This window comes from Gigantopelta aegis, chromosome 8 (genome assembly GCF_016097555.1).
Source record: "Gigantopelta aegis isolate Gae_Host chromosome 8, Gae_host_genome, whole genome shotgun sequence".
In the NCBI taxonomy this organism is placed as follows: domain Eukaryota; kingdom Metazoa; phylum Mollusca; class Gastropoda; order Neomphalida; family Peltospiridae; genus Gigantopelta; species Gigantopelta aegis.
This window is the reverse complement of record NC_054706.1, coordinates 5677617-5704011: the sequence shown is the minus strand read 5'-3', so window position 1 is coordinate 5704011 and position 26395 is coordinate 5677617. Positions and strand designations below refer to the sequence as shown.

At 35.7% G+C, this 26395-nt stretch overlaps 1 protein-coding gene across 1 annotated transcript in view; it reads left to right on the top strand.

Moving 5' to 3' along the window:
- The window catches only part of LOC121378828 (probable E3 ubiquitin-protein ligase HERC4), an 82234-nt gene extending 56364 nt beyond the window's left edge, over nucleotides 1-25870 (top strand). Inside the window, exons 21-30 of the mRNA XM_041507163.1 lie at nucleotides 4518-4613; nucleotides 7544-7662; nucleotides 8926-8973; nucleotides 14840-14906; nucleotides 17442-17524; nucleotides 19855-19963; nucleotides 21082-21156; nucleotides 22500-22602; nucleotides 23092-23144; nucleotides 24942-25870. Of these exons, the coding sequence (XP_041363097.1) occupies nucleotides 4518-4613; nucleotides 7544-7662; nucleotides 8926-8973; nucleotides 14840-14906; nucleotides 17442-17524; nucleotides 19855-19963; nucleotides 21082-21156; nucleotides 22500-22602; nucleotides 23092-23144; nucleotides 24942-25097 (909 nt within the window). The 3' untranslated portion in view covers nucleotides 25098-25870. The remainder of the gene's footprint in view (nucleotides 1-4517; nucleotides 4614-7543; nucleotides 7663-8925; nucleotides 8974-14839; nucleotides 14907-17441; nucleotides 17525-19854; nucleotides 19964-21081; nucleotides 21157-22499; nucleotides 22603-23091; nucleotides 23145-24941) is intronic.
- Nucleotides 25871-26395: the final 525 nt, after the last annotated feature.

The window sequence follows — 26395 nt, the reverse complement described above, 5'->3', positions numbered from 1 at the left end:
CCCCAGACCCTGCCCGAGCTGGCAGCAGCCTTGCAGGCCGAGTGGGCCACCATCCCCCGGGACGTCATCCGTACTCTGGTTGCTTCAATGGGCAGGCGGTGCCAGGCAGTTGTCAACACACGCGGAGGCCACACCCGGTATTGACTCCAGATGACCTTGACCTTGGTGGTGTGTCCTATCACTTACTCACAATGGACTAGAGTGAATTGTGAACAATCCTGCAACATTTGGTAATTATCGGACTCACCATTCAATCATTAAATCAATTCTCCAAATGTTACGACAATGTGGTTTTGCGTTTCTTCTTTTGAAGAGTATATTTTTAAAATAAAATATACTAAAGTAGACAATGAACGTTTTCACTTCTTAATTTTACGTGTTAAAATCAACAAATTCAAATAAATATTATTTCGTTTGGAAAGGGTAAAGTGGGGGGGGGGGGGGGGGGGGTGTTTAACGACATCAAAGATAAAGCATATTGATTTAATAATCATCCGACCCCATACAACTGTAAATAAAATGTGTTGAGTGCGTCGTTAAATAAAATATATCCTATCCTTCCTTCCATCTGCTGTTGGATGTCTAACATTTGGTAATTTAGACATATAATCTTAGAGAGGAATTGGGTGCATGAGCAGGGGGAGGGTATTGGAAGTCGAAACCCTTACTTGCCCAAGCTTAAAAAAAATTTAAGTGTATTTTTTGGGGGAGCATAGCCCCATATAAACTTCGCTCAACACAGTCTATAACCCCAACCCCGCTGAAATCCCTGCACACGCGCCTTGGAAACCCGCTACATTTTTTTTTAGCAAGGGATCGTTTATATGTACCATCCCACAGACAGGATATCACATACCATGTTTTTTTTGTATACCCGCCGATAGGGATCGATCCTAGAATGACGGCGCATTTCCAAAAACCCCACCTTTTTAGGTCTAAGTAATGAATAAAAATAACATATAGTCTTGAAAAATGTTACGTAAATCGAACACAGTACCCTCTTCCTCTACTCCAAGAGCGTTACATAATTAGTAACACCCCCTTACATGTAACGCGTATGCCAACAGCTGGCCACTGTCAAAATTTCAAGGCACTCACCGACCCCTGGAAAGGCGTACCATACCTCTATGGATATAAATATGTTTTGGAGATATGAGATGACCCCTCAATCAAGACAGTTAAATTTGTTCAAACATTGCGAAATCTCACATGATCTCTTGTTGGGGAATTCTATACTTGTGATAAGCCAATGAAAACCGAGATCGGTACGAGCCCGTCAAAAGTGTCCCACTTTCAAAATACTGACTTTGTTTTTGACCTGGATAAGCCAGCGTAGTGAAACCAATGCGGAGTGCGGCATCATATATGCACCAAATGTAATTGGATTTTCTGTTCTATATGCTTAAATAATAAAAATATTCCAGGGAATGTAGTTTTAAGACAGTAACCAGTTATTTCTTTTATCCTGCAATCCTACAGGAATATTCGGAAAATCATTATTTATTCTAATTTTGTGTACGCAAATCGAGTATTGTCAACCTAGCAAGACTTTTGCCGTATGATGTCATTATTTGTAAGACGCTAACTACATTCTGTCACATTAAAAAGCATTTTTAAACTCTAATTCATAAATAAATATACAAGTTTTCTATTGTTACCGCAAAACTAACAGTTATTTGTATTTACTGTACTTCAACAAATGATTTAAAGAGTATGTTTACTGAAAACTACTCTGAAATACTCGAGTCGAGTCGGGCTTATGTCACATGACCTATATTTTTGGTCAGTGACCGAAAATATAGAGATTTATCTAGTCATCATGTCTTACCAATGTATACAGTGATAGCGGGATAAAGAGATTTATCTAGTCATCATGTCTTGCCAATGTATACAGTGATTGCGGGATAAAGAGATTTATCTAGTCATCATGTCTTGCCAATGTATACAGTGATTGCGGGATAAAGAGATTTATCTAGTCATCATGTCTTGCCAATGTATACAGTGATTGCGGGATAAAGAGATTTATCTAGTCATCATGTCTTGCCAATGTATACAGTGATAGCGGGATAAAGAGATTTATCTAGTCATCATGTCTTGCCAATGTATATAGTGATAGCGGGATAAAGAGATTTATCTAGTCATCATGTCTTGCCAATGTATACAGTGATTGCGGGATAAATATATATATACATGTAAATAAATAAAGGGTTGACAAACATGAGTCACGTGCTTCGTAGTTCATTACTGTGTTGGGTATGGTTCATGTTTACGGTACATAAATATGTAAATAAATAAATAAATAAATAAATAAAGGTTTGACCTGCATAAGTCACATGCTTTGTAGTTTATTACTCTTTTGGGTTTCGTTCTTGTTCCATAAATAAATAAATAAATACATAAATAAATAAATACATAAATGAATGAATAAATAAATGAATGAACGAACGAACGAACGAACGAACGAACGAACGAACGAACGAACGAACGAACGAACGAACGAACGAACAAACAAACAAACAAACAAACAAACAAACAAACAAACAAACAAACAAACAAACAAACAAACAAACAAACAAACAAACAAACAAACAAACAAACAAACAAACAAACAAACAAACAAGTAAATAAATGTTCCACCTGCATAAGTCAACATGCTTCATAGCTTGTTATTGTTTAGGGGGCGGGACATGGCTCAGTGGTGCAATGCTTGTTTGATGTGCGGTCGGTCTGGGATCGACCCCTATCGGCGGGCCCAGTGGGCTATTTCTCAGCCAGTGCACCGTGACTGGTATATCAAAGTTCGTGGTATGTGCTATCCTGTCTGGCCGATGGTGCATATAAAAGATCCCTTGCTGCTAATCGAAAAGAGTACCCCATGAAGTGGTGACAGCGGGTTTCCTCTCTAAATATCTGTGTGGTCCTTAACCATATGTCTGACGCCATAGAACCGTAAATATAATGTGTTTAGTGTGTCGTTAAATAAAACATTTCCATCCTATTGGGTTTTGTTCTTGTTCACATAAATAAAATAAAGAAATATATAAATAAATAAATAAATAAATGAATAAAGGTTCGACAAGCATGAGTCATGTGTTTTATAGTTTATTACTCTGTAGGGTCTGGTTCTTGTTCACATAAATAAATGAATAAATAAAGGTTCCACAAGCATGAGTCATGTGTTTTATAGTTTATTACTCTGTAGGGTCTGGTTCTTGTTCACATAAATAAATGAATAAATAAAGAAATAAATCAATGTTTGACAAGCTTGAGTCTTGTTCAAATAAATTAATTACTTACATGTAATTAAAAACCCAGAAAGATTTGGTAAGCACAAGTTACATGTATGTACTGAATACCTAGTTCATTAGTTCAGTAATAAATTAATAATGAATGAAGATTGAATTAATTAATTAATTTATTATAGTTGTTTATTTTTTTTTTTTATTTTTTTTTTTTTTTTTATTATGATTTCTATATTTATTTAGATGACAATCATTTAGCAAAACTTGTATTTTGCTGCATAATTAAATAATTTGTTTTTAACTTAATTTTTCCACAATGTTTCCATAATCACACTTGCTCATGACAGACTACACATACTGATATTTCTGCCTTGGTGTCTTGGATATTAGTATGTTAAAATAGTGGTTAGTAACTGAACCTTGAGGCACTGCACACCACATTGCTGCTGTTGTATTTACTGCACTAAGACCTGTGTATCTCTCGTTGAAAGTAGTGGAAAGTGGATTATCGATAAGGAGATAAAAGTTTTCAGGATTTTCAGTCATCTGTATAGTCATCTTGGGTTTTTCGCTGTTTGTCAACAATTTTCCATACTTTCTGTTGAAAACCTACAAAATGGTTTTGGTGGATACTTTGCACACATTATGAATGGGAATCGCCATTTTATACCGCTGTACAATGTTAACTCCAGGGTTAATCTCAGAATACCAATTAAAATATTCCACAATTTATTGTTTTCGTTTTTTCGTAACCAATTTTCATCTCTGGTGATAGATTGTTTATAGTGCTGTGAGTGACACCAACTGTATGTTGGAGATCTATAATGTTACAGGGATTCAGTCTGAACTTGTAGTAGCTTGTGGAAAATATTTCTCACAACAGTATACTTGTGTAATAGATTCTGGCTTGTACTCACTATAATTTATACAAAAACCAAATCTGTTTTGTTTAACGACACCACTAGAGTACATTGATGTCTATAGTTTATACACTCATACTATTAACACTATTAAAGGTTTATGAGAATACTGGATGTATAATATTGTTTTGTTTAACGACACCACTAGAGTACATTGATGTCTATAGTGTATACACTCATACTATTAACACTATTAAATGTTTATGAGAATACTGGATGTATAATATTGTTTTGTTTAACGACACCACTAGAGTACAATGATGTCTATAATTTATACATTCATACTATTAGCACTATAGTAAATGTTTATGAGAAAACTGGTATAATATTGTTTTGTTTGTCTCTTTCTTTACAGGAATTTTTTCTGCTCCTGCTGCGAGAGGTTCTCGACCCAAAGTATGGAATGTTCAAATATGATGAAGAATCTCACCTGCAGTGGTTTAATTCCCAGGTGCTCATTCTTCATTTCTATTTCAGTCATTTTAGTTTTAGTTTTAACACAAGTTTTATGCTTATACATGTATTATACATGTATTATACATGCTTATACATGCTTATACATGTACAAGCAGGGTTCAGGAAGGAACATTATGTTTTGAAATATTTCATAAAGTCTCTACTAATCACTATGGAAACTGATTAGTACTGTAGAATACTTTATTTTCGCGGGATCAAATTTTCGCGATTTAATGAAAATGGGTCAATTCACGAACATTTATTTTCGCAAATCCCCCAACCCCCATCAATAAAAAACCCGAAGTACAGATGTCAATAATTTTGTTTTAAAAACGGAACTTAGTTTTGCCGGTTGTTACGCTAATCTGTAGAACTAATCCTACATGTACACACGAGTGCTATATACATAAAACAATAGTTTTCCTGCTTTAACCAATCAAGACTTTATTGTTTACAAGTTAATAAGCTTACAGAAGGTGCTTACCGGGTGCAGTTTTTCTTAATCCTTATAATTGTTATAGCCCAGTCCGGATTTGTTCACTTCCACATTTTTAATATACTGTGATAATGCATGTTTACTTCCGTCGTTGAACACGTGTAGACTCTGTCTGATGAACTGATCGCTAGCACATGCGAAGGAAAACAGCATAAAGCTTTTTAGTGTTAGTATTGTTTTATTATCATGTATGTACTTATCATCGTGTTCTTGATTTAAAGTTTTAAACAGCTTTTGTGTTTTGTGGTTTGTTCTGTGACAGGAGGGAGCACCGCTTTGTTACTACTAGCCTCGTACATCGGAAACTAATGTGGTATAGTTGAACGAGACTACATATTTTTTTTATTTTTTTTGTCGGACTTTATTTTCGTATGGAATATATTTTCACGAATTTCATTCACACGTGAAAAACGCGAAAATAAATTCCACGCGAAAATAAAGTATTCTACAGTAACTACCGGTTAATGTTTCATAGAGTCTCTGCTAATCACTATGAAACTGATTAGTAACTACCGGTTAATGTTTCACAGAGTCTCTGCTAATCACTGTGGAAACTGATTAGTAACTACCGGTTAATGTTTCACAGAGTCTGCTAATCACTATGGAAACTGATTAGTAACTACCGGTTAATGTTTCACAGAGTCTCTGCTAATCACTATGAAAACTGATTAGTAACTACTGGTTAATGTTTCACAGAATCTCTGCTAATCACTATAGAAACTGATTAGTAACTACCGGTTAATGTTTCATAGAGTCTCTGCTAATCACTATGAAACTGATTAGTAACTACCGGTTAATGTTTCACAGAGTCTCTGCTAATCACTGTGGAAACTGATTAGTAACTACCGGTTAATGTTTCACAGAGTCTGCTAATCACTATGGAAACTGATTAGTAACTACCGGTTAATGTTTCACAGAGTCTCTGCTAATCACTATGAAAACTGATTAGTAACTACTGGTTAATGTTTCACAGAATCTCTGCTAATCACTATAGAAACTGATTAGTAACTACCGGTTAACGTTTCACAGAGTCTCTGCTAATCACTGTGGAAACTGATTAGTAACTACCAGTTAATATTTCACAGAGTCTCTGCTAATCACTATGGAAACTGATTAGTAACTACCGGTTAATGTTTCACAGAGTCTCTGCTAATCACTATGGAAACTGATTAGTAACTACCGGTTAACGTTTCATAAAGTCTCTGCTAATCACTGTGGAAACTGATTAGTAACTACCAGTTAATATTTCACAGAGTCTCTGCTAATCACTATGGAAACTGATTAGTAACTACCGGTTAATGTTTCACAGAGTCTCTGCTAATCACTATGGAAACTGATTAGTAACTACCGGTGGTTAATGTTTTGGAATTGTGCTTTGGTTTGTGAAACTTACATATCAAATCATGATTTAATACTGAACACAATGTTCAAGCATGCTGTCCTGGGACACATGTCAGCTATTTGGGCTGTCTGTCAAGGACAGGGATTAACAGTTGTTAGTTGTTAGTGAGAGAGAAGTCAGTGTAGTGACTACTTTAGGCATGAAAACTCACTCTCGGTTGGAGCCATTACTTGGTTTTGAACCCAGGACCTACAAGCCTTAAGGCCAATGGTTTAACCACTTTGCACTCTGGACAAGTTAACTTGTGTTAGTAAATGTATACTGGAGGAAACACGTGGACTACTCTTACTCATTAGCAGCAAGATATCTTTTACATGCACTTTCCACAGACAGAACAGTAATACCGCTACCAGCAAAAGTTACTCTAGACGTGAGCTGGTACTGGGACGCGACCCCGGTATGCACCACAACTCAGAGATGAAGGTGTTAATTAGTTTATACCTCTGACAGTGGCCGTTATTTCTTTAGGTGTTTTAAATGTTTTTACTTCACTCTGATATTAACTCTTTATTTCTCAGGCATTAACCCTAACTTTTACTTTTCTGAGGAGGTACGTAACCTCTTTCCTACTGATAGGTATTCCCTCTTTACCTCTCTTATGTCTCAACCTGTCACTGTTTTCATGTATTGATGATTTTACCTGTGTCAATGGTTAGAAGTTTTACTTGTTAAGCATTAAAGGCACTTATTCTATGTATTATTTTCAGCTACTACATTATTCTTTTACTGCTTAGTTCCACATTACTTACAATTGCTTGTTTAAATTGTTGATTTCGATTAATCCAATGTGATCTGGTCGTCCTGGTGTTTTTAGTAGTTTCAAGTCCATTGTACCGGTATGTGTATCAAGATAGCTGCCTCAGAACTAGGGTCAATGACTAACCCGTATGCATCTCTTGTACATTTCCAAGTTAATAAATATTTTACATTATATTTAGCGTGACAGTCAATGTGTACTTTTCTCAGATATTAATTAACCTTTCTTTTTTCTTGTTAATAATTAGCATTGAATCATGTTACCTTGCAGACGTTTGAAGACAAGAGCATGTTTCATCTGATTGGAGTCTTATGTGGCTTGGCCATCTACAACTTCACCATCATTGATCTTCAGTTTCCACAGGCACTGTACAAAAAACTCCTCAACAGGTAAATTTAATTGATTTAGTTATGATGAAATGTTATACCTCTATTATTCATGTACCAGCCTCGGTGGTGTTGTGGTTAGGCCATCGGTCTACAGGCTGGTAGATACTGGGTTCGGATCCCAGTCGAGGCATGGGATTTTTAATCCACATACCGACTCCCAAACCCTGAGTGAGTGCTTCGCCAGGCTTAATGGGTAGGTGTAAACCACTTGCACCGACCAGTGATCCATAACTGGTTCAACAAAGGCCATGGTTTGTGCTATCCTGCCTGTGGGAAGCACAAATAAAAGATCCCTTGCTGCTAATCGGAAAGGGTAGCCCATGTAGTGGCGACAGCGGGTTTCCTCTCAAAATGTGTGTGGTCCTTAACCATATGTCTGACGCCATATAACCGTAAATAAAATGTGTTGAGTGCGTCGTTAAATAAAACATTTCTTTCTTTCTGTTATTCGTGTGTTCATACTAGGGTGGAGTGATAAATATTAATTTATTCACATTAACTGGATTAATTTTTGACAAAAACCACGTTGAGTTGGTACAAGTTTATAATTTTAAGTCACATATATTCACTTAAATGTTTTATAATTACATAAAATGAAGTTCATATTTGACTTGGTAAGTATTATTTTAGTGGGTTTTTATAATTTTAATGAAATTTTAGATCAGTTAATGTTGATTAAAATTAGGCAAAAAAAAATAAAAGTCCCATTTACTTACAGGCATTTGTGTCCAGCTGTCCAGTATTTATGTCAATTATTCCCAATAACAGTGGTTTTCTGACCAGAATTAAAAAAAAGAACAGAACTATTCCTATCTCAATATTTAGTGATTTTTGTTGTTGGTAAAACGATAAAATTTATTATCAGATTAGATGTTACAATATGCTATTGATCCCTGAAAATGACCACGATGTACCGCGGTTATTGTCAAGCGAAAATACTTGCCTAAAGCCACTTTTTGCAATAAAAAATCCAAGGTATTTTCCATTGAAAAATGAAAACCTAAAGCAGCCTGTAAGTGTTTCATGTTTTGTATTTTTGGTATTTCCGGTGAGTGCCATGTGCAAAACAGCAGGAAATATGAATTGGGAAATGCACTGTATACAGTGTACAGTACTATGTTGACTGGCGTGACATCGGGCTATATATCTCGCCTGCAGTAGTCAGAAGGTTAAAAAAAACCTAAATTATTATTTTTCTATCATAATTCTTTTTGCAAACTTCTAGTATTCTAATTGTTTTATTTCAATTTTTTTCTTCGTCAGAAAAGTGACACTGGATGATTTGAAGGAGCTGTTGCCATCTGTGGGCAGGTAAGTCTAATAATTAGTGATTTATAATCTACACAGTCTAGTATAAATGTCTTTTTTATTATCCAGATATTGTTTTGAAAACGTTTTTAACCAACTGTTTAAAACTCCATTTTTGTAAGTTATGAGCTTTAACTCTAATAGTCTAGTCTTGATCATAGCAGCATGATCATGCTAGAAGTTAAAAGCAGGCACATAAATCTGGTATCTGAATGTTAAATAATTATTATGTACATGAAGTTGAAGTTCATTGGTTCAATCTGTTGTGATGTTGTTGTTTTTTTATAAAGTCTACATCATGTGTTAGCTTATGAAGTACGTGATACGGACGTACATTGGTTCAGTCTGTTGTGATATTTGGGTCTTTTTGTAGATGTCTACATCATGTGTTAGCTTATGAAGTACGTGATACGGACGTTCATTGGTTCAATCTGTTGTGATATTTGGATCTTTTTGTAGATGTCTACATCATGTGTTAGCTTATGAAGTAGGTGATACAGACGTTCATTGGTTCAGTCTGTTGTGATATTTGGGTCTTTTTGTAGATGTCTACATCATGTGTTAGCTTATGAAGTACGTGATACGGAAGTTCATTGGTTCAATCTATTGTGATATTTGGATCTTTTTGTAGATGTCTACATCATGTGTTAGCTTATGAAGTACGTGATACGGACGTTCATTGGTTCAATCTGTTGTGATATTTGGATCTTTTTGTAGAAGTCTACATCATGTGTTAGATTATGAAGTACGTGATACGGACGTTCATTGGTTCAATCTGTTGTGATATTTGGATCTTTTTGTAGAAGTCTACATCATGTGTTAGCTTATGAAGTACGTGATACGGAAGTTCATTGGTTCAATCTGTTGTGATATTTGGGTCTTTTTGTAGAAGTCTACATCATGTGTTAGATTATGAAGTACGTGATACGGAAGTTCATTGGTTCAATCTGTTGTGATATTTGGGTCTTTTTGTAGATGTCTACATCATGTGTTAGATTATGAAGTACGTGATACGGAAGTTCATTGGTTTGGTCTGATGTAATGTTTTGTGTTTTGTAGAAGTCTACATCATGTGTTAGATTATGAAGTACGTGATACGGACGTTCATTGGTTCAATCTGTTGTGATATTTGGATCTTTTTGTAGATGTCTACATCATGTGTTAGCTTATGAAGTAGGTGATACGGACGTTCATTGGTTCAATCTGTTGTGATATTTGGGTCTTTTTGTAGATGTCTACATCATGTGTTAGCTTATGAAGTATGTGATACGGACGTTCATTGGTTCAATCTGTTGTGATATTTGGATCTTTTTGTAGATGTCTACATCATGTGTTAGCTTATGAAGTACGTGATACGGACGTTCATTGGTTCAGTCTGTTGTGATATTTGGGTCTTTTTGTAGATGTCTACATCATGTGTTAGCTTATGAAGTACGTGATACGGACGTTCATTGGTTCAATCTGTTGTGATATTTGGATCTTTTTGTAGATGTCTACATCATGTGTTAGCTTATGAAGTACGTGATACGGACGTTCATTGGTTCAATCTGTTGTGATATTTGGATCTTTTTGTAGATGTCTACATCATGTGTTAGCTTATGAAGTACGTGATACGGACGTTCATTGGTTCAATCTGTTGTGATATTTGGATCTTTTTGTAGATGTCTACATCATGTGTTAGCTTATGAAGTACGTGATACGGACGTTCATTGGTTCAATCTGTTGTGATATTTGGATCTTTTTGTAGAAGTCTACATCATGTGTTAGCTTATGAAGTACGTGATACGGAAGTTCATTGGTTCAATCTGTTGTGATATTTGGGTCTTTTTGTAGAAGTCTACATCATGTGTTAGCTTATGAAGTACGTGATACGGACGTTCATTGGTTCAATCTGTTGTGATATTTGGGTCTTTTTGTAGATGTCTACATCATGTGTTAGCTTATGAAGTACGTGATACGGACGTTCATTGGTTCAATCTGTTGTGATATTTGGATCTTTTTGTAGATGTCTACATCATGTGTTAGCTTATGAAGTACGTGATACGGACGTTCATTGGTTCAATCTGTTGTGATATTTGGATCTTTTTGTAGATGTCTACATCATGTGTTAGCTTATGAAGTACGTGATACGGACGTTCATTGGTTCAGTCTGTTGTGATATTTGGGTCTTTTTGTAGATGTCTACATCATGTGTTAGCTTATGAAGTACGTGATACGGACGTTCATTGGTTCAATCTGTTGTGATATTTGGATCTTTTTGTAGATGTCTACATCATGTGTTAGCTTATGAAGTACGTGATACGGACGTTCATTGGTTCAATCTGTTGTGATGTTTGGATCTTTTTGTAGAAGTCTACATCATGTGTTAGCTTATGAAGTACGTGATACGGACGTTCATTGGTTCAATCTGTTGTGATATTTGGATCTTTTTGTAGATGTCTACATCATGTGTTAGCTTATGAAGTACGTGATACGGACGTTCATTGGTTCAATCTGTTGTGATATTTGGGTCTTTTTGTAGATGTCTACATCATGTGTTAGCTTATGAAGTACGTGATACGGACGTTCATTGGTTCAATCTGTTGTGATATTTGGATCTTTTTGTAGATGTCTACATCATGTGTTAGCTTATGAAGTACGTGATACGGACGTTCATTGGTTCAGTCTGTTGTGATATTTGGATCTTTTTGTAGATGTCTACATCATGTGTTAGCTTATGCAGTACGTGATACGGACGTTCATTGGTTCAGTCTGTTGTGATATTTGGGTCTTTTTGTAGATGTCTACATCATGTGTTAGCTTATGAAGTACGTGATACGGACGTTCATTGGTTCAATCTGTTGTGATATTTGGATCTTTTTGTAGATGTCTACATCATGTGTTAGCTTATGAAGTACGTGATACGGACGTTCATTGGTTCAATCTGTTGTGATATTTGGATCTTTTTGTAGATGTCTACATCATGTGTTAGCTTATGAAGTACGTGATACGGACGTTCATTGGTTCAATCTGTTGTGATATTTGGATCTTTTTGTAGATGTCTACATCATGTGTTAGCTTATGAAGTACGTGATACGGACGTTCATTGGTTCAATCTGTTGTGATATTTGGATCTTTTTGTAGATGTCTACATCATGTGTTAGCTTATGAAGTACGTGATACGGACGTTCATTGGTTCAGTCTGTTGTGATATTTGGATCTTTTTGTAGATGTCTACATCATGTGTTAGCTTATGAAGTACGTGATACGGACGTTCATTGGTTCAATCTGTTGTGATATTTGGATCTTTTTGTAGATGTCTACATCATGTGTTAGCTTATGAAGTACGTGATACGGACGTTCATTGGTTCAGTCTGTTGTGATATTTGGATCTTTTTGTAGATGTCTACATCATGTGTTAGCTTATGAAGTACGTGATACGGACGTTCATTGGTTCAGTCTGTTGTGATATTTGGATCTTTTTGTAGATGTCTACATCATGTGTTAGCTTATGAAGTACGTGATACGGACGTTCATTGGTTCAATCTGTTGTGATATTTGGATCTTTTTGTAGATGTCTACATCATGTGTTAGCTTATGAAGTACGTGATACGGACGTTCATTGGTTCAATCTGTTGTGATATTTGGATCTTTTTGTAGATGTCTACATCATGTGTTAGCTTATGAAGTACGTGATACGGATGTTCATTGGTTCAATCTGTTGTGATATTTGGATCTTTTTGTAGATGTCTACATCATGTGTTAGCTTATGAAGTACGTGATACGGACGTTCATTGGTTCAATCTGTTGTGATGTTTGGATCTTTTTGTAGAAGTCTACATCATGTGTTAGCTTATGAAGTACGTGATACGGACGTTCATTGGTTCAATCTGTTGTGATATTTGGATCTTTTTGTAGAAGTCTACATCATGTGTTAGCTTATGAAGTACGTGATACGGACGTTCATTGGTTCAGTCTGTTGTGATATTTGGGTCTTTTTGTAGATGTCTACATCATGTGTTAGCTTATGAAGTACGTGATACGGACGTTCATTGGTTCAATCTGTTGTGATATTTGGATCTTTTTGTAGAAGTCTACATCATGTGTTAGCTTATGAAGTACGTGATACGGACGTTCATTGGTTCAATCTGTTGTGATGTTTGGATCTTTTTGTAGAAGTCTACATCATGTGTTAGCTTATGAAGTACGTGATACGGACGTTCATTGGTTCAATCTGTTGTGATATTTGGATCTTTTTGTAGAAGTCTACATCATGTGTTAGCTTATGAAGTACGTGATACGGACGTTCATTGGTTCAGTCTGTTGTGATATTTGGGTCTTTTTGTAGATGTCTACATCATGTGTTAGCTTATGAAGTAGGTGATACGGACGTTCATTGGTTCAATCTGTTGTGATATTTGGATCTTTTTGTAGATGTCTACATCATGTGTTAGATTATGAAGTACGTGATACGGAAGTTCATTGGTTCAATCTGTTGTGATATTTGGATCTTTTTGTAGATGTCTACATCATGTGTTAGCTTATGAAGTAGGTGATACGGACGTTCATTGATTCAATCTGTTGTGATATTTGGATCTTTTTGTAGATGTCTACATCATGTGTTAGATTATGAAGTACGTGATACGGAAGTTCATTGGTTCAATCTGTTGTGATATTTGGATCTTTTTGTAGATGTCTACATCATGTGTTAGCTTATGAAGTACGTGATACGGACGTTCATTGGTTCAATATGTTGTGATATTTGGGTCTTTTTGTAGATGTCTACATCATGTGTTAGCTTATGAAGTAGGTGATACGGACGTTCATTGGTTCAATCTGTTGTGATATTTGGGTCTTTTTGTAGATGTCTACATCATGTGTTAGATTATGAAGTACGTGATACGGAAGTTCATTGGTTTGGTCTGATGTAATGTTTTGTGTTTTGTAGAAGTCTACATCATGTGTTAGATTATGAAGTACGTGATACGGAAGTTCGTTGGTTCAATCTGTTGTGATATTTGGGTCTTTTTGTAGAAGTCTACATCATGTGTTAGCTTATGAAGTACGTGATACGGACGTTCATTGGTTCAGTCTGTTGTGATATTTGGGTCTTTTTGTAGATGTCTACATCATGTGTTAGCTTATGAAGTAGGTGATACGGACGTTCATTGGTTCAATCTGTTGTGATATTTGGATCTTTTTGTAGAAGTCTACATCATGTGTTAGCTTATGAAGTACGTGATACGGAAGTTCATTGGTTCAATCTGTTGTGATATTTGGGTCTTTTTGTAGAAGTCTACATCATGTGTTAGATTATGAAGTACGTGATACGGAAGTTCATTGGTTCAATCTGTTGTGATATTTGGGTCTTTTTGTAGATGTCTACATCATGTGTTAGATTATGAAGTACGTGATACGGAAGTTCATTGGTTTGGTCTGATGTAATGTTTTGTGTTTTGTAGAAGTCTACATCATGTGTTAGATTATGAAGTACGTGATACGGAAGTTCATTGGTTCAATCTGTTGTGATATTTGGGTCTTTTTGTAGAACTCTACATCATGTGTTAGATTATGAAGTACGTGATACGGAAGTTCATTGGTTCAATCTGTTGTGATATTTGGGTCTTTTTGTAGAAGTCTATATCATGTGTTAGATTATGAAGTACGTGATACGGAAGTTCATTGGTTCAATCTGTTGTGATATTTGGGTCTTTTTGTAGAAGTCTATATCATGTGTTAGATTATGAAGTACGTGATACGGAAGTTCATTGGTTCAATCTGTTGTGATATTTGGGTCTTTTTGTAGAAGTCTACATCATGTGTTAGCTTATGAAGTACGTGATATGGAAGTTCATTGGTTTGGTCTGATGTAATGTTTTGTGTTTTGTAGAAGTCTACAACATGTGTTAGATTACGAAGGAGATGATATAGAAGCAGTCCTAGGTATCACGTTTGAGGTCAGTAACACTGTTAGTTTATTTTAATTAGTGCTAAATCTAATTAATATTTAAGCCCAATTAATCTAAAGTTTCTAATGACATTGTCAAGTGGATGTTGAAAATGTGTTAATTCTGACAATTAATCTAGTTTCGAATGACATGGTCAATTGGATGTTGAAAATGTGTTAATTCTGAGACATATGGTCATCAGAGACATTTTCTACATTTTGCCATCAGCAACAAAGCATAATTTTTATACCCTTTCTCACAGACAAGACAGAACATTCCACACACTTTAATATATCTCAGTTGTAGGGCACTGGTTGGTTGTGCGAAGGGGTTTGATCTTAGAACCAAAGCACCTCAACCCTGCCAGCTAATGACATCAATTTGCCAAATTCAACAGATTGTTACTTTAATTTGCATTCTATGATTTGGCATACGATAGCTTAAAACCTGCTTATATGGCAGCAGCGTGTTTCCTGTCTCAACCAGTGGTCAGAATCACCATACATTAGACACCAACACTGCTGAAGTGTTTCTATATCATTGAACTAATATTCCTTTCCTTTAACATTATTGTCTAAAATAGTATTTATGTGTTCAAATAAATTCATTTAGCCCCTTCTTCTCTATTTATAGACCCACATAATATATATATTAGCTTAGCTTATATATTATATAAAGAAAAAGTCAGAAGCCTCTTTTAAAAGTCATATATCCCTCTTTAATTAAAATTTTCGCCTGTTCAGGCTTCATCAGGGAAATCTGTCAGAAAAAAGAAAAAAAAAATTATTCGTATATACATGTGTGTGTATATATATATATATATATATACTGAACAAAAAAAGAAACTTCCGATTTGTACATATAGTATTTGTTGTGTTAAAGAATTCATTGTGTAATGAAATTATATAGGTAGTATTAGCCGTGAGCTGTATTATCAGGATTCATGAATTTTATTGATTATCTTTGCACTTTTATTCGTCGACAACGCGAAATTTAATTTGCATGTGCATGCATGGTTCGACATGTCCCGTGTAGTATTCGGTCAATTTGTTTTACTTGTCTTACTGACATTGTTGTCAAGTGAACGAAAACGCTTCGAAATTTGTAAAAAAAAGTAAAGTTTTTTACATTGTAGCATATTTAGTATGCCAAGAATACCCAATAATTTACGCGAACGGGTGATTGGCATGCTTGATGCTGGCATGTCGACAGAAGACGTTGCAAGGCATGTTGGGAGTTCTAGTCGAGCGATACGAAATCTTCGCGTAAGATTTCGAATGACAGGAAGCACCAACGACTTGCCACGTCGTGGACGTCCGCGTGTTACAACGCGTGGTCAAGACCGCTATATCATGAACACGCATTTGCGCAATCGATTCCAAACTGCCACTGCTACTGCTGCTAACACACCTGGGCTTCATAATAACCGAATCAGTGGGCAAACTGTTCGTAATCGTCTGCGGGAGAACGGTTTACATGCACGACGTCCTTACGTCGGATGCGTTTTAACGCAACGTCATCGTCTAAATCGTCTTAATTGGACACGTGTACACACTCGTTGGATACGGCGACGCTGGAATACCGTTCTTTTTTCGGATGAATCCAGATTTTCTTTACAACGTGGTGATGGCAGGGTGCGCGTCTACCGTAGGAGAAATGAACGCTATGCTGACTGTTGTGTTCTTGAACGAGATCGTTTCGGGGGTGGGGGTTGTGTCATGGTCTGGGCAGCCATTGCCCATGGTTATCGTTCACCACTAGTCGTCATTGATGGCAACTTAAATGCCCAACGTTACCGCGATGACATTCTCGCTCATCACGTCATTCCTCTTTTCCATAACAACGCCAACATCTCGATTTTTCAGCATGATAATGCCACCTCTCATACAGCTAGAGACACTGTAAATTTTCTTAGGACAAATAACATTGATTTCATTGATGACTGGCCCGCTAAAAGTCCTGATCTTAACCCCATCGAGCATGTCTGGGATAGTCTGGACAGACGATTGAGGCGTCGTCCCAACCCACCCCCTAATGTCAACGAACTTCGTCAAGCGCTCATTCAGGAATGGAACAGTATTCCGCAGGCAGAAATCAACACTTTAGTCGATTCTATGCGCCTGCGATGCACTGCAGTGGTCAATTCAAGAGGTGGTCATACCCGTTATTAAGTTTTTTTTGTTTTTTTTTAACTCCTACCACACTTGGTCAAAATTTCTCCCAGTTTCTTTTAACCTATGGCCATGATTTTTGCACCAAACGATGCATCATGGAACACTCTTTAAACGCATATATAACAATTATTCCCCCGGTTTGTTTTCATCAAGTTATGTTCAAGCAAAGTTAGCGGAAGTTTCTTATTTTGTTCAGTATATATATATATATACACACAGGTGAAAAGATTATTGGAATTATTAATTGTTGCTTTTTATGAATAACCCCATAGCCAGTCACTTACAGATAAACCACTTTGAAAATGTAAAAACATATTTAGTTTTGATATTACAGTATTGTTTTTAGTTGGAACTATTGGTTGTGTTTCAGATTTCTGTTGATGTATTTGGAGAGTTGAAGACACGTGAACTTTGTCCCGATGGAGCTAAGAAAGCTGTCACGAAGGAAAACAAGTAACAAATGAACATCTACTATGTCTGTTTTCTTAGTGTTAAGTCGTATGTAACTTTCACCACATTCTGTTCAGTTTAAAACATAAATATGTCACCATATGGCATGGTTGAAAATAAGGCTAGCCTAAACTCTTGGTCACATAACAGTTCAGTGTCTGGTATATGAAGAATTCAAGTTGTTATTATAATTTCCAATCAAGTAACCAATTAATCATTTATTTAACTCCGTTATCTCTTGCACACCCATGCAAGAGGTGACCCATTGTAGATCAGCTTCATCTCCCATGCAGGTTGGAGATCACTTCTGAATCTAGTGTCTGGTTGTTATGAGGTCATGACCCAAGTGTCTGAGTATTCGTAAATGCAAGATGTCATTTTAGTTATAGTCGGTCCCATCCTCCTACAAAAATGTTTTTGATGTAAAAAGAAAGGTTTAGGAAATAACAGAAATATACTGTTTTTGTCTGCAATTTAAAAACATTTGGCTCAGAAATAAATAACGTATAGTAAATTCCATAATATGAAAAAATGCATTCCCTGTGGGATGGACTATAGGTCATTCGTTTCTATGATGTCATTAACTTAAACACTTTCAACATAATGTTCAGTGTTTTTAAATAACTGTTTAAGGGTGTGTAAGAAATAGAATAATACACTTGTAAATGTTGGTGATGATTTATCTTACAACCCTTGGTTGCCAAACGTAGCTGACTCGATTTCACTCATTAGGTACATTTGACAACCACTCTTTAGTCCTTCCCACCAGAAATGCTTTTTTTTCATACTATGGAATTTACTACAAATTATTGATTGTTTTTTAAATTGCACACAAAATGTTTTTTATTATTATTATTTCCAAAACACTTTTACTTTTCTTGTTATCAAATCAAAATCAAAATATTTACCAAAAACATATTTGTAGGAGAATGGAATGGACTATAAGATAATTTGTCTCCAGCGAGTACTGGTATATTATTCACTATAACTTATAACATGGATGAAAAATCATAAACAACAGGACTATTTCTGAGAAATGTAGGTGGACCTCTAGAATTTTGGAAACATTTAAGCCAAAAATATAACTGATGAGGTTGGCTTTAATTGTTTTTGTGCACTGTAATTCTGTTTGTGACTTTGTGCCCATACGTCCATGCTCTACACAGAAATTACATTTGTCACTTATCCATCAGGTGTAGGGACAGGATATGTTCCAGTGGTTAGAGTGCTCACCTACAGTGACTGGGTTGTATGATCAGACCCTCTTGGTAGACCTGCTGGGCTTTTCCTGTCCGAACCAGTGCACCTTGTGACATGTGCCATTTGTGGGAAAGTGCATAGTACAGTATATAAAAGATTGTTTGCTGCTAATTAAAAATTGAAAAGGGTTTCCTCTGAAGTCTGTGTCAGAATTATCAAATGTTTGACATCGAAGAACTAATAATTAATTAATCAGTGTGTTTCATAAGGGCATGCCATCACAACCGTACTTATCCTAATGAGCTTTGTCCAGTGCTAGTTTTGATTCAGTAAACTAGTCTGGGAATGGCAGTCCTCTTTTTGGCTGACTCTCATTTACATATAATGTATTGTCTTGTTTATATCCAACTTCACACATATTTGTCCTGAATTTTCCACCAATCTGCTTTAGCAGTCAGTGAGTGAAGGAGAGAAGAAACCTGTCTCTTAGATTACTTCTACTAAATATAAATGAAATTCGTCAATAGTTTTAACATTAATTTATTAAAGAATTTAACATAATCAGGGATCTATCTATGCATTCTGTGGGTCTGAACAAAGGCCTCTTCCGAAAAGAAAATGGCACTGAAAATTTCCAATTTCTATACTAAAAATTTGTTATATATATATTTATATATATATATATATATATATATATATATATAATGTTGGGTTTCTGCCAGAGGGTAAAACAGGTATGGCGCCATACCCAAAACGTTTTGCATATTATTATTTTTCAAGTTAAACTTTTGTCAAAATTAATTACTTTTATCATTACTGTACAATATTCTTAACCCTAAACTTTACCCATTTTCTTTTCGGGGATCGAGGCCCCTCATACCCTCTGTTGACTGTGGTTGCATTCAATTCCATAGCGCCATACCCAAAAAATCTTTGTGGCAGAAAACATATGTATATAATTATGTCTGTTGTAATAAATTAATTTAACAGTGGTGTACTGCATCATTCAGTATTATTTACTCATGCTATGTTTTCCTAATCCCATCAGACATGGGACCCTGGCAAAATATTGAGTATAAATCCCTGGTAATTGGTTTACATTAATGTGTGATACTGTTTGTTTTTTATCACAGGCGGGAGTACGTTGATCTGTACATTGACTACGTGTTCAACAAAGCGGCAGAAACCCAGTACGATGCTTTCAGCAGTGGTTTTCTCAAAGTGTGCGGGGGCCGTGTGTTGGTGAGTGACCGTCCTGGTGTCTGATTAGACATATTAAAATTAAACATATTAACGGATAGAAAGATGATTCAAACCTGCTTACCGGTACCTAGACTTATATTGTCAAAGCTATTTTAGTGACACAGTGTAGAAAAACAGACATAGACTATATAGCATACGTCATCATGACATCATAGCTTACAACTGTTTTATGATATCGTAGTGCTAAGATAGCATCAAAAATGTCTAGCTAGGATAGGTATGGATCTGAGCAGCAGTTAACTTTAACAGTTGTCCAGTCATCCAAGACAATTTAATACACACTCGGTCAAGCAACGTGATTTTATAGCTTGAGTTGTCAGTTGGATAATGTATAAACCTTGGACAGCCCTAGTGAAACATGATATTTGAATCAATAACTGTTTATTCTTTCTTTTTTTTATTGCTATGTGTTAAGTTTATCTTCTTTTTTTTTTTCTTCTTTTTTCTGTCTTTGTGAATTAAAAAGGCAAAATGTAGGTATTAGTTTTCTGAGGGTGGTGGTGGCGATGGTGTAAAATTTTGTGTTAAGTTTAATGTTAAAGTTTTTCGCAGTTGGATTACTTTCTCACCAACTATAAGTCGTAGGTTAATAAAATGTGCTTTGTGGTTGCACCTATGGGTGAAAAGAATTAAAAATGAATTAATTAAACATTTAGTTTAACATTAAAGTTTTTCTTTTAGCACCATTTCACACAGATTGTAAGTCCTATATTGATAAAACTTGTTTTATATTTGTTCTTTTCGATGTTCATCACAGTGCATGTGAAAAGAATTAAAATTAATTAATTAAATCTTTTTAATTAAAATATATTTGCTTTTTGCTCAACCATTAAAGTTTCATGTTTATCTCTCACAAACTAAGTCCTAGATCAGTGAAATTAGGTGTGTAGTTGCATCTATGAATGTTCATCACAATACATGCAACAATAATAAAAAAAACTAAAATTAAAATTGTAATTTAATTTGTTTTTAATAGATTTGTTTTTGCACTGAGATGAACATCTCATGAATGCAACTATTAGTGACTATTCTAGTGACTGAATAAGTTTATGATAGACATGACATTTAAATCTGCAGCATTGTGTTGTGTGTTGCAGGAACTATTTCATCCTCAGGAACTGCAGGCGATGGTTGTGGGAAATGAGAATTATGACTTTATTGAGCTGGAGAAAGTAAGAAATATGTTTTTAAACAAATGATTCTCTGTAATTGTGTCTTTTTCTTAAAAAAAACTACTGATTTACTAGTTGCTACAAAATTAATGTTACACAATTTATATATAAAAAAAAAAATCTATTAAAAGGGGACAACTTGAAGATTAAAAGTTACACAATGTTATTTTAACAACTTTTAAAACTAAATGTTTTAGTCATTTGATATCTGTTATTTCTTATGTTACATAAAGGCTAATTAGTGTGTGTGGTTTTCTGTTGTGTGTTATTATTGTGGAAGTTTGTGTATAGTTTTAATATGTAAAGTTACAGATAAAGTTTAACTTTTGAAACAATTTGCCCACATGTGACACGTTATGGCTCTTGAATGTAGGAGATATGATAATGTGTCTGGCCTGACAGATATGATAATGTGTTTGGTCTGACAGATATGATAATGTGTCTGGCCTGACAGATATGATAATGTGTCTGGCCTGACAGACATGATATGATAATGTGTCTGGCCTGACAGATATGATAATGTGTCTGGCCTGACAGATATGATAATGTGTCTGGCCTGACAGACATGATAATGTGTCTGACCTGACAGATATGATAATGTGTCTGGTCTGACAGATATGATAATGTGTCTGGCCTCACAGATATGATAATGTGTCTGGCCTCACAGATATGATAATGTGTCTGGCCTGACAGATATGATAATGTGTCTGGCCTGACAGATATGATAATGTGTCTGACCTGACAGATAGATATGATAATGTGTCTGGCCTGACAGATAGATATGATAATGTGTCTGGCCTGACAGATATGATAATGTGTCTGACCTGACATAGATATGATAATGTGTCTGGCCTGACAGATAGATATGATAATGTGTCTGGCCTGACAGATATGATAATGTGTCTGGCCTGACAGATATAATAATGTGTTTGGCCTGACAGATATGATAATGTGTCTGGCCTGACAGATATGATAATGTGTTTGGCCTGACAGATATGATAATGTGTTTGGCCTGACAGATATGATAATGTGTCTGGCCTGACAGATATGATAATGTGTTTGGCCTGACATAGATATGATAATGTGTCTGGCCTGACAGATAGATATGATAATGTGTCTGGCCTGACAGATATGATAATGTGTCTGGCCTGACAGATATAATAATGTGTTTGGCCTGACAGATATGATAATGTGTCTGGCCTGACAGATATGATAATGTGTTTGGCCTGACAGATATGATAATGTGTTTGGCCTGACAGATATGATAATGTGTTTGGCCTGACAGGGAACATGTATAGCTTGAGCTGCACTCTGAGAGAGAATGGTTGTTGTGTTTGTTACAGAACACTGAGTACAAGGGAGAGTACCACCGCTATCACCAGACCATCCAGTTCTTCTGGGAGGTCTTCCACGAGATGTCCATGGATGACAAGAAGAAGTTTCTTGGTAACTATGCTAACACAAAAAGTTTTAGCAATTTGGTTGTTACTGAATTGTACTTTAACCTACTAACTACTACAGGCGAAATATCTGAAATTTTGTATACAGGTTTAGATTGTTGACTTACAGTTCACGTTTGACATTCATGGTGATTTACATATTTTTGACAAAGTTATAGCCAAATCACTTTTGACTTTAATGGAAATTTATTCAATGGACATAACTGTCAAACAGAGTTATGGCCCATGAACTTTGGAGATGTAAACATTTGTGGGGCTCACTAGGGGACACATATTGCTTTAGCAGTACTCGCAGAAAGCTTTAGCAGTACTCGCAGAAAGCTTTAGCAGTACTCGCAGAAAGCTTTAGCAGTACTCGCAGAAAGCTTGTTATTATTGGGGAAACTAATAGTTTTGTTTTAGCTGTTGGTGTGATCTGTGTGTTGTTCTGTGTTAAAGTTTATATATGTGCAATGTATTTTGTGTTTGTTTTCAGTGTTTTTGACCGGCAGTGACAGAATCCCTATCTTTGGAATGCAGTATGTCAAGGTATTTGTTTAAAATCTCTTTAAGATCATGCATTTTTAGATATAGTCATAATTTAAGTAAGATACTGTGTTTTTGCAACACCAGATAATAATAATTTAAGTAAGATACACACTGTATTTTTCCAACATCAGATAGTCATAATTACCAGATTAAGTTAAAGTTTATTAATTATCGGCTATTGGTAATTTTGACATAAAGTCTTAGAGAGGAAACCCGAAACATTTTTCCCTTAGCAGCAAGGGATCTTTCATATGCACCATCCCACAGACAGGATAGCACATACCACGGCCTTTGATATACTAGTCATGTTGCACTGGCTGGAATGAGACATAGCATCAATGGGCCCACCGACAGGGATTGATCCCCACCGACAGGGATTGATCCCCACCGACAGAGATTGATCCCCACCGACAGGGATTGATCCCACACCGACCACGCATCAAGCAGGCGCTGTATCACTGGGCTACATCCCGCCCTAATTACCAGATAGTGTTAATTTAAGACATATGTTATCTGTTGAATCGAAGGACTCAAACAATGAAGCTGTTGAAGGACTAAAACCTTAAAACATGTGACATGTTATCTGTTCAATCGAAGGACTCAAACAATGAAGCTGTTGAAGGACTAAAACCTTAAAACATGTGACATGTTATCTGTTCAATCGAAGGACTCAAACAATGAAGCTGTTGAAGGACTAAAACCTTAAAACATGTGACATGTTATCTGCTGAATCGAAGGACTCAAACAATGAAGCTGTTGAAGGACTAAAACCTTAAAACATGTGACATGTTATCTGTTGAATCGAAGGACTCAAACAATGAAGCTGTTGAAGGACTAAAACCTTAAAACATGTGACATGTTATCTGCTGAATCGAAGGACTCAAACAATGAAGCTGTTGAAGGACTAAAACCTTAAAACATGTCACATGATTGCTGTGGAATCGAAGGACTAAAACCTTAAAACGTGACATGATTGCTGTGGAATTGAAGGACTAAAACCTTAAAACGTGACATGATTGCTGCTGAATCGAAGGACTAAAACCTTAAAACGTGACATGATTGCTGTGGAATCGAAGGACTAAAACCTTAAAACGTGACATGATTGCTGTGGAATCGAAGGACTAAAACCTTAAAACGTGACATGATTGCTGCTGAATCGAAGGACTAAAACCTTAAAACGTGACATGATTGCTGTGTAATCGAAGGACTAAAACCTTAAAACATGACATGATTGCTGTGGAATCGAAGGACTAAAATCTTAAAACATGACATGATTGCTGTTGAATTTAACAACTAACAGTATTAAGCTGTAACCTATGATTTGTTGACTTAAACAACTAACAGTATAAAACTGTAACCTAAGATTTCTTGACTTCAACAACTAATAGTATAAAGCTGTAACCTAAGATTTATTTGTTAAGCTGTAACCTAAGATTTGCTGACTTAAACAACTAACAGTATAAAGCTGTAACCTAAGATTTGTTGACTTAAACAATTAACAGTATAAAGCTGTGACCTAAGATTTGTTGATTTAACAATTAACAGTATCAAGCTGTAACCTAAGATTTGTTGACTTGAACAATTAACAGTATGAAGCTGTAACCTAAGATTTGTTGACTTGAACAATTAACAGTATGAAGCTTTAACCTAAGATTTGTTGACTTGAACAATTAACAGTATGAAGCTGTAACCTATGATTTGCTGACTTAAACAATTAACAGTATAAAGCTGTAACCTAAGATTTGTTGACTTGAACAATTAACAGTATGAAGCTGTAACCTATGATTTCTGTTGTAGATTGTGATTCAGCCTACAGGGGGTGGGGACGACTTCTTGCCAGTAGCTCACACGTGTTTCAACCTGCTGGACCTGCCCAAGTACTCGTCCAAGACGATCCTCAGGGACAAACTTGTCTTAGCCATACAACAGACTGAAGGCTTTGGATTAGTGTAGCACAAGCAGGCAACATTTGGTTCCGAGAAACACTTAGAGATAGAGGATACGGTATTCAATCAGCTGGAGACTGGTGTTTATTTCATGTGATGAACCATTCATGCAACAAAAACTGTAAACTGTGGAGTTTTCTATTCAGGAGAAATATTATGGTGAATTCATTTCAATGGCGGGATTATGTAACAAGTATTAACTATATATGTTTGTCATTTTTGTGCATGTGTAAAAAAAACGTTATGCAAAATACCTGAAGAAATGATTAAAGAGACCCCCCTGAGTTTGCTGCCATGGTAACATGTAGCACATTCAGAGCCTTTTTGATGACTAAAACTACATATTACGGACATTTTCCTATTTAGAATATCAGTGTCTGTCTAAACAAGGTGTTTGTTGTTGTCCTAACGTTTGTAATAGCTTAAACCAGATTTTACCTTCTAATAATTCCGAACATGTAAACAAATATCTAAATGTATTTAATATGTAATTTTCGTCGCCAAAAAGACTGTTGGTCAGAAACATCTTACAATGGCTGCAAACTCGGGACAATCCATTTAATGGATAACATTTTAACAAACTCGATAGATTTGTGATTTGAATTTAATGTGAAAAGATTTTATTCAGTCCTTTGAGTTGATGTAGTCTTTTTTTTATGTGACACTGTACTTTTATTAGTGGACAAACAGATGTGGATTAGTGTCGTTTATCACAAGCAGCAATTCTTCTTTTAGCTGAGCTACATTTGTTTTGTAAAATTAAATGAGAAATTAATATTGTTTTCTCAATGTTTGATCTGTTCACTATTCAATAATTACTATACTGGACACTCCAGTTGAAGATTGGGTCTGTTCACTATTCAATGATTACTATACTGGACACTCCAGTTGAAGATTGGGTCTGTTCACTATTCAATAATTACTATACTGGACACTCCAGTTGAAGATTGGGTCTGTTCACTATTCAATGATTACTATACTGGACACTCCAGGTGAAGATTGGGTCTGTTCACTATTCAATAATTACTATACTGGACACTCCAGTTGAAGATTGGGTCAAACTGTCAAAGGCTGGCCGACTCTTTCTCTGCTATTTAGTCCCCTACCGATTCAACCGCAGGGGACTATAGGTTTCATATCCGTCCTTCTGTCTGTTTGTCAGTCGGGACTCTTTTTTATTTATTTATATAATGCCTGAAGATACTGAGCTATTGTTTTGTGTATAGATTCATCATGTTGTTACAGAGCAGGTTCAACTTTCATGGCAGTTGGCCCATTTTTCATCATGTTGTTACAGAGCAGGTG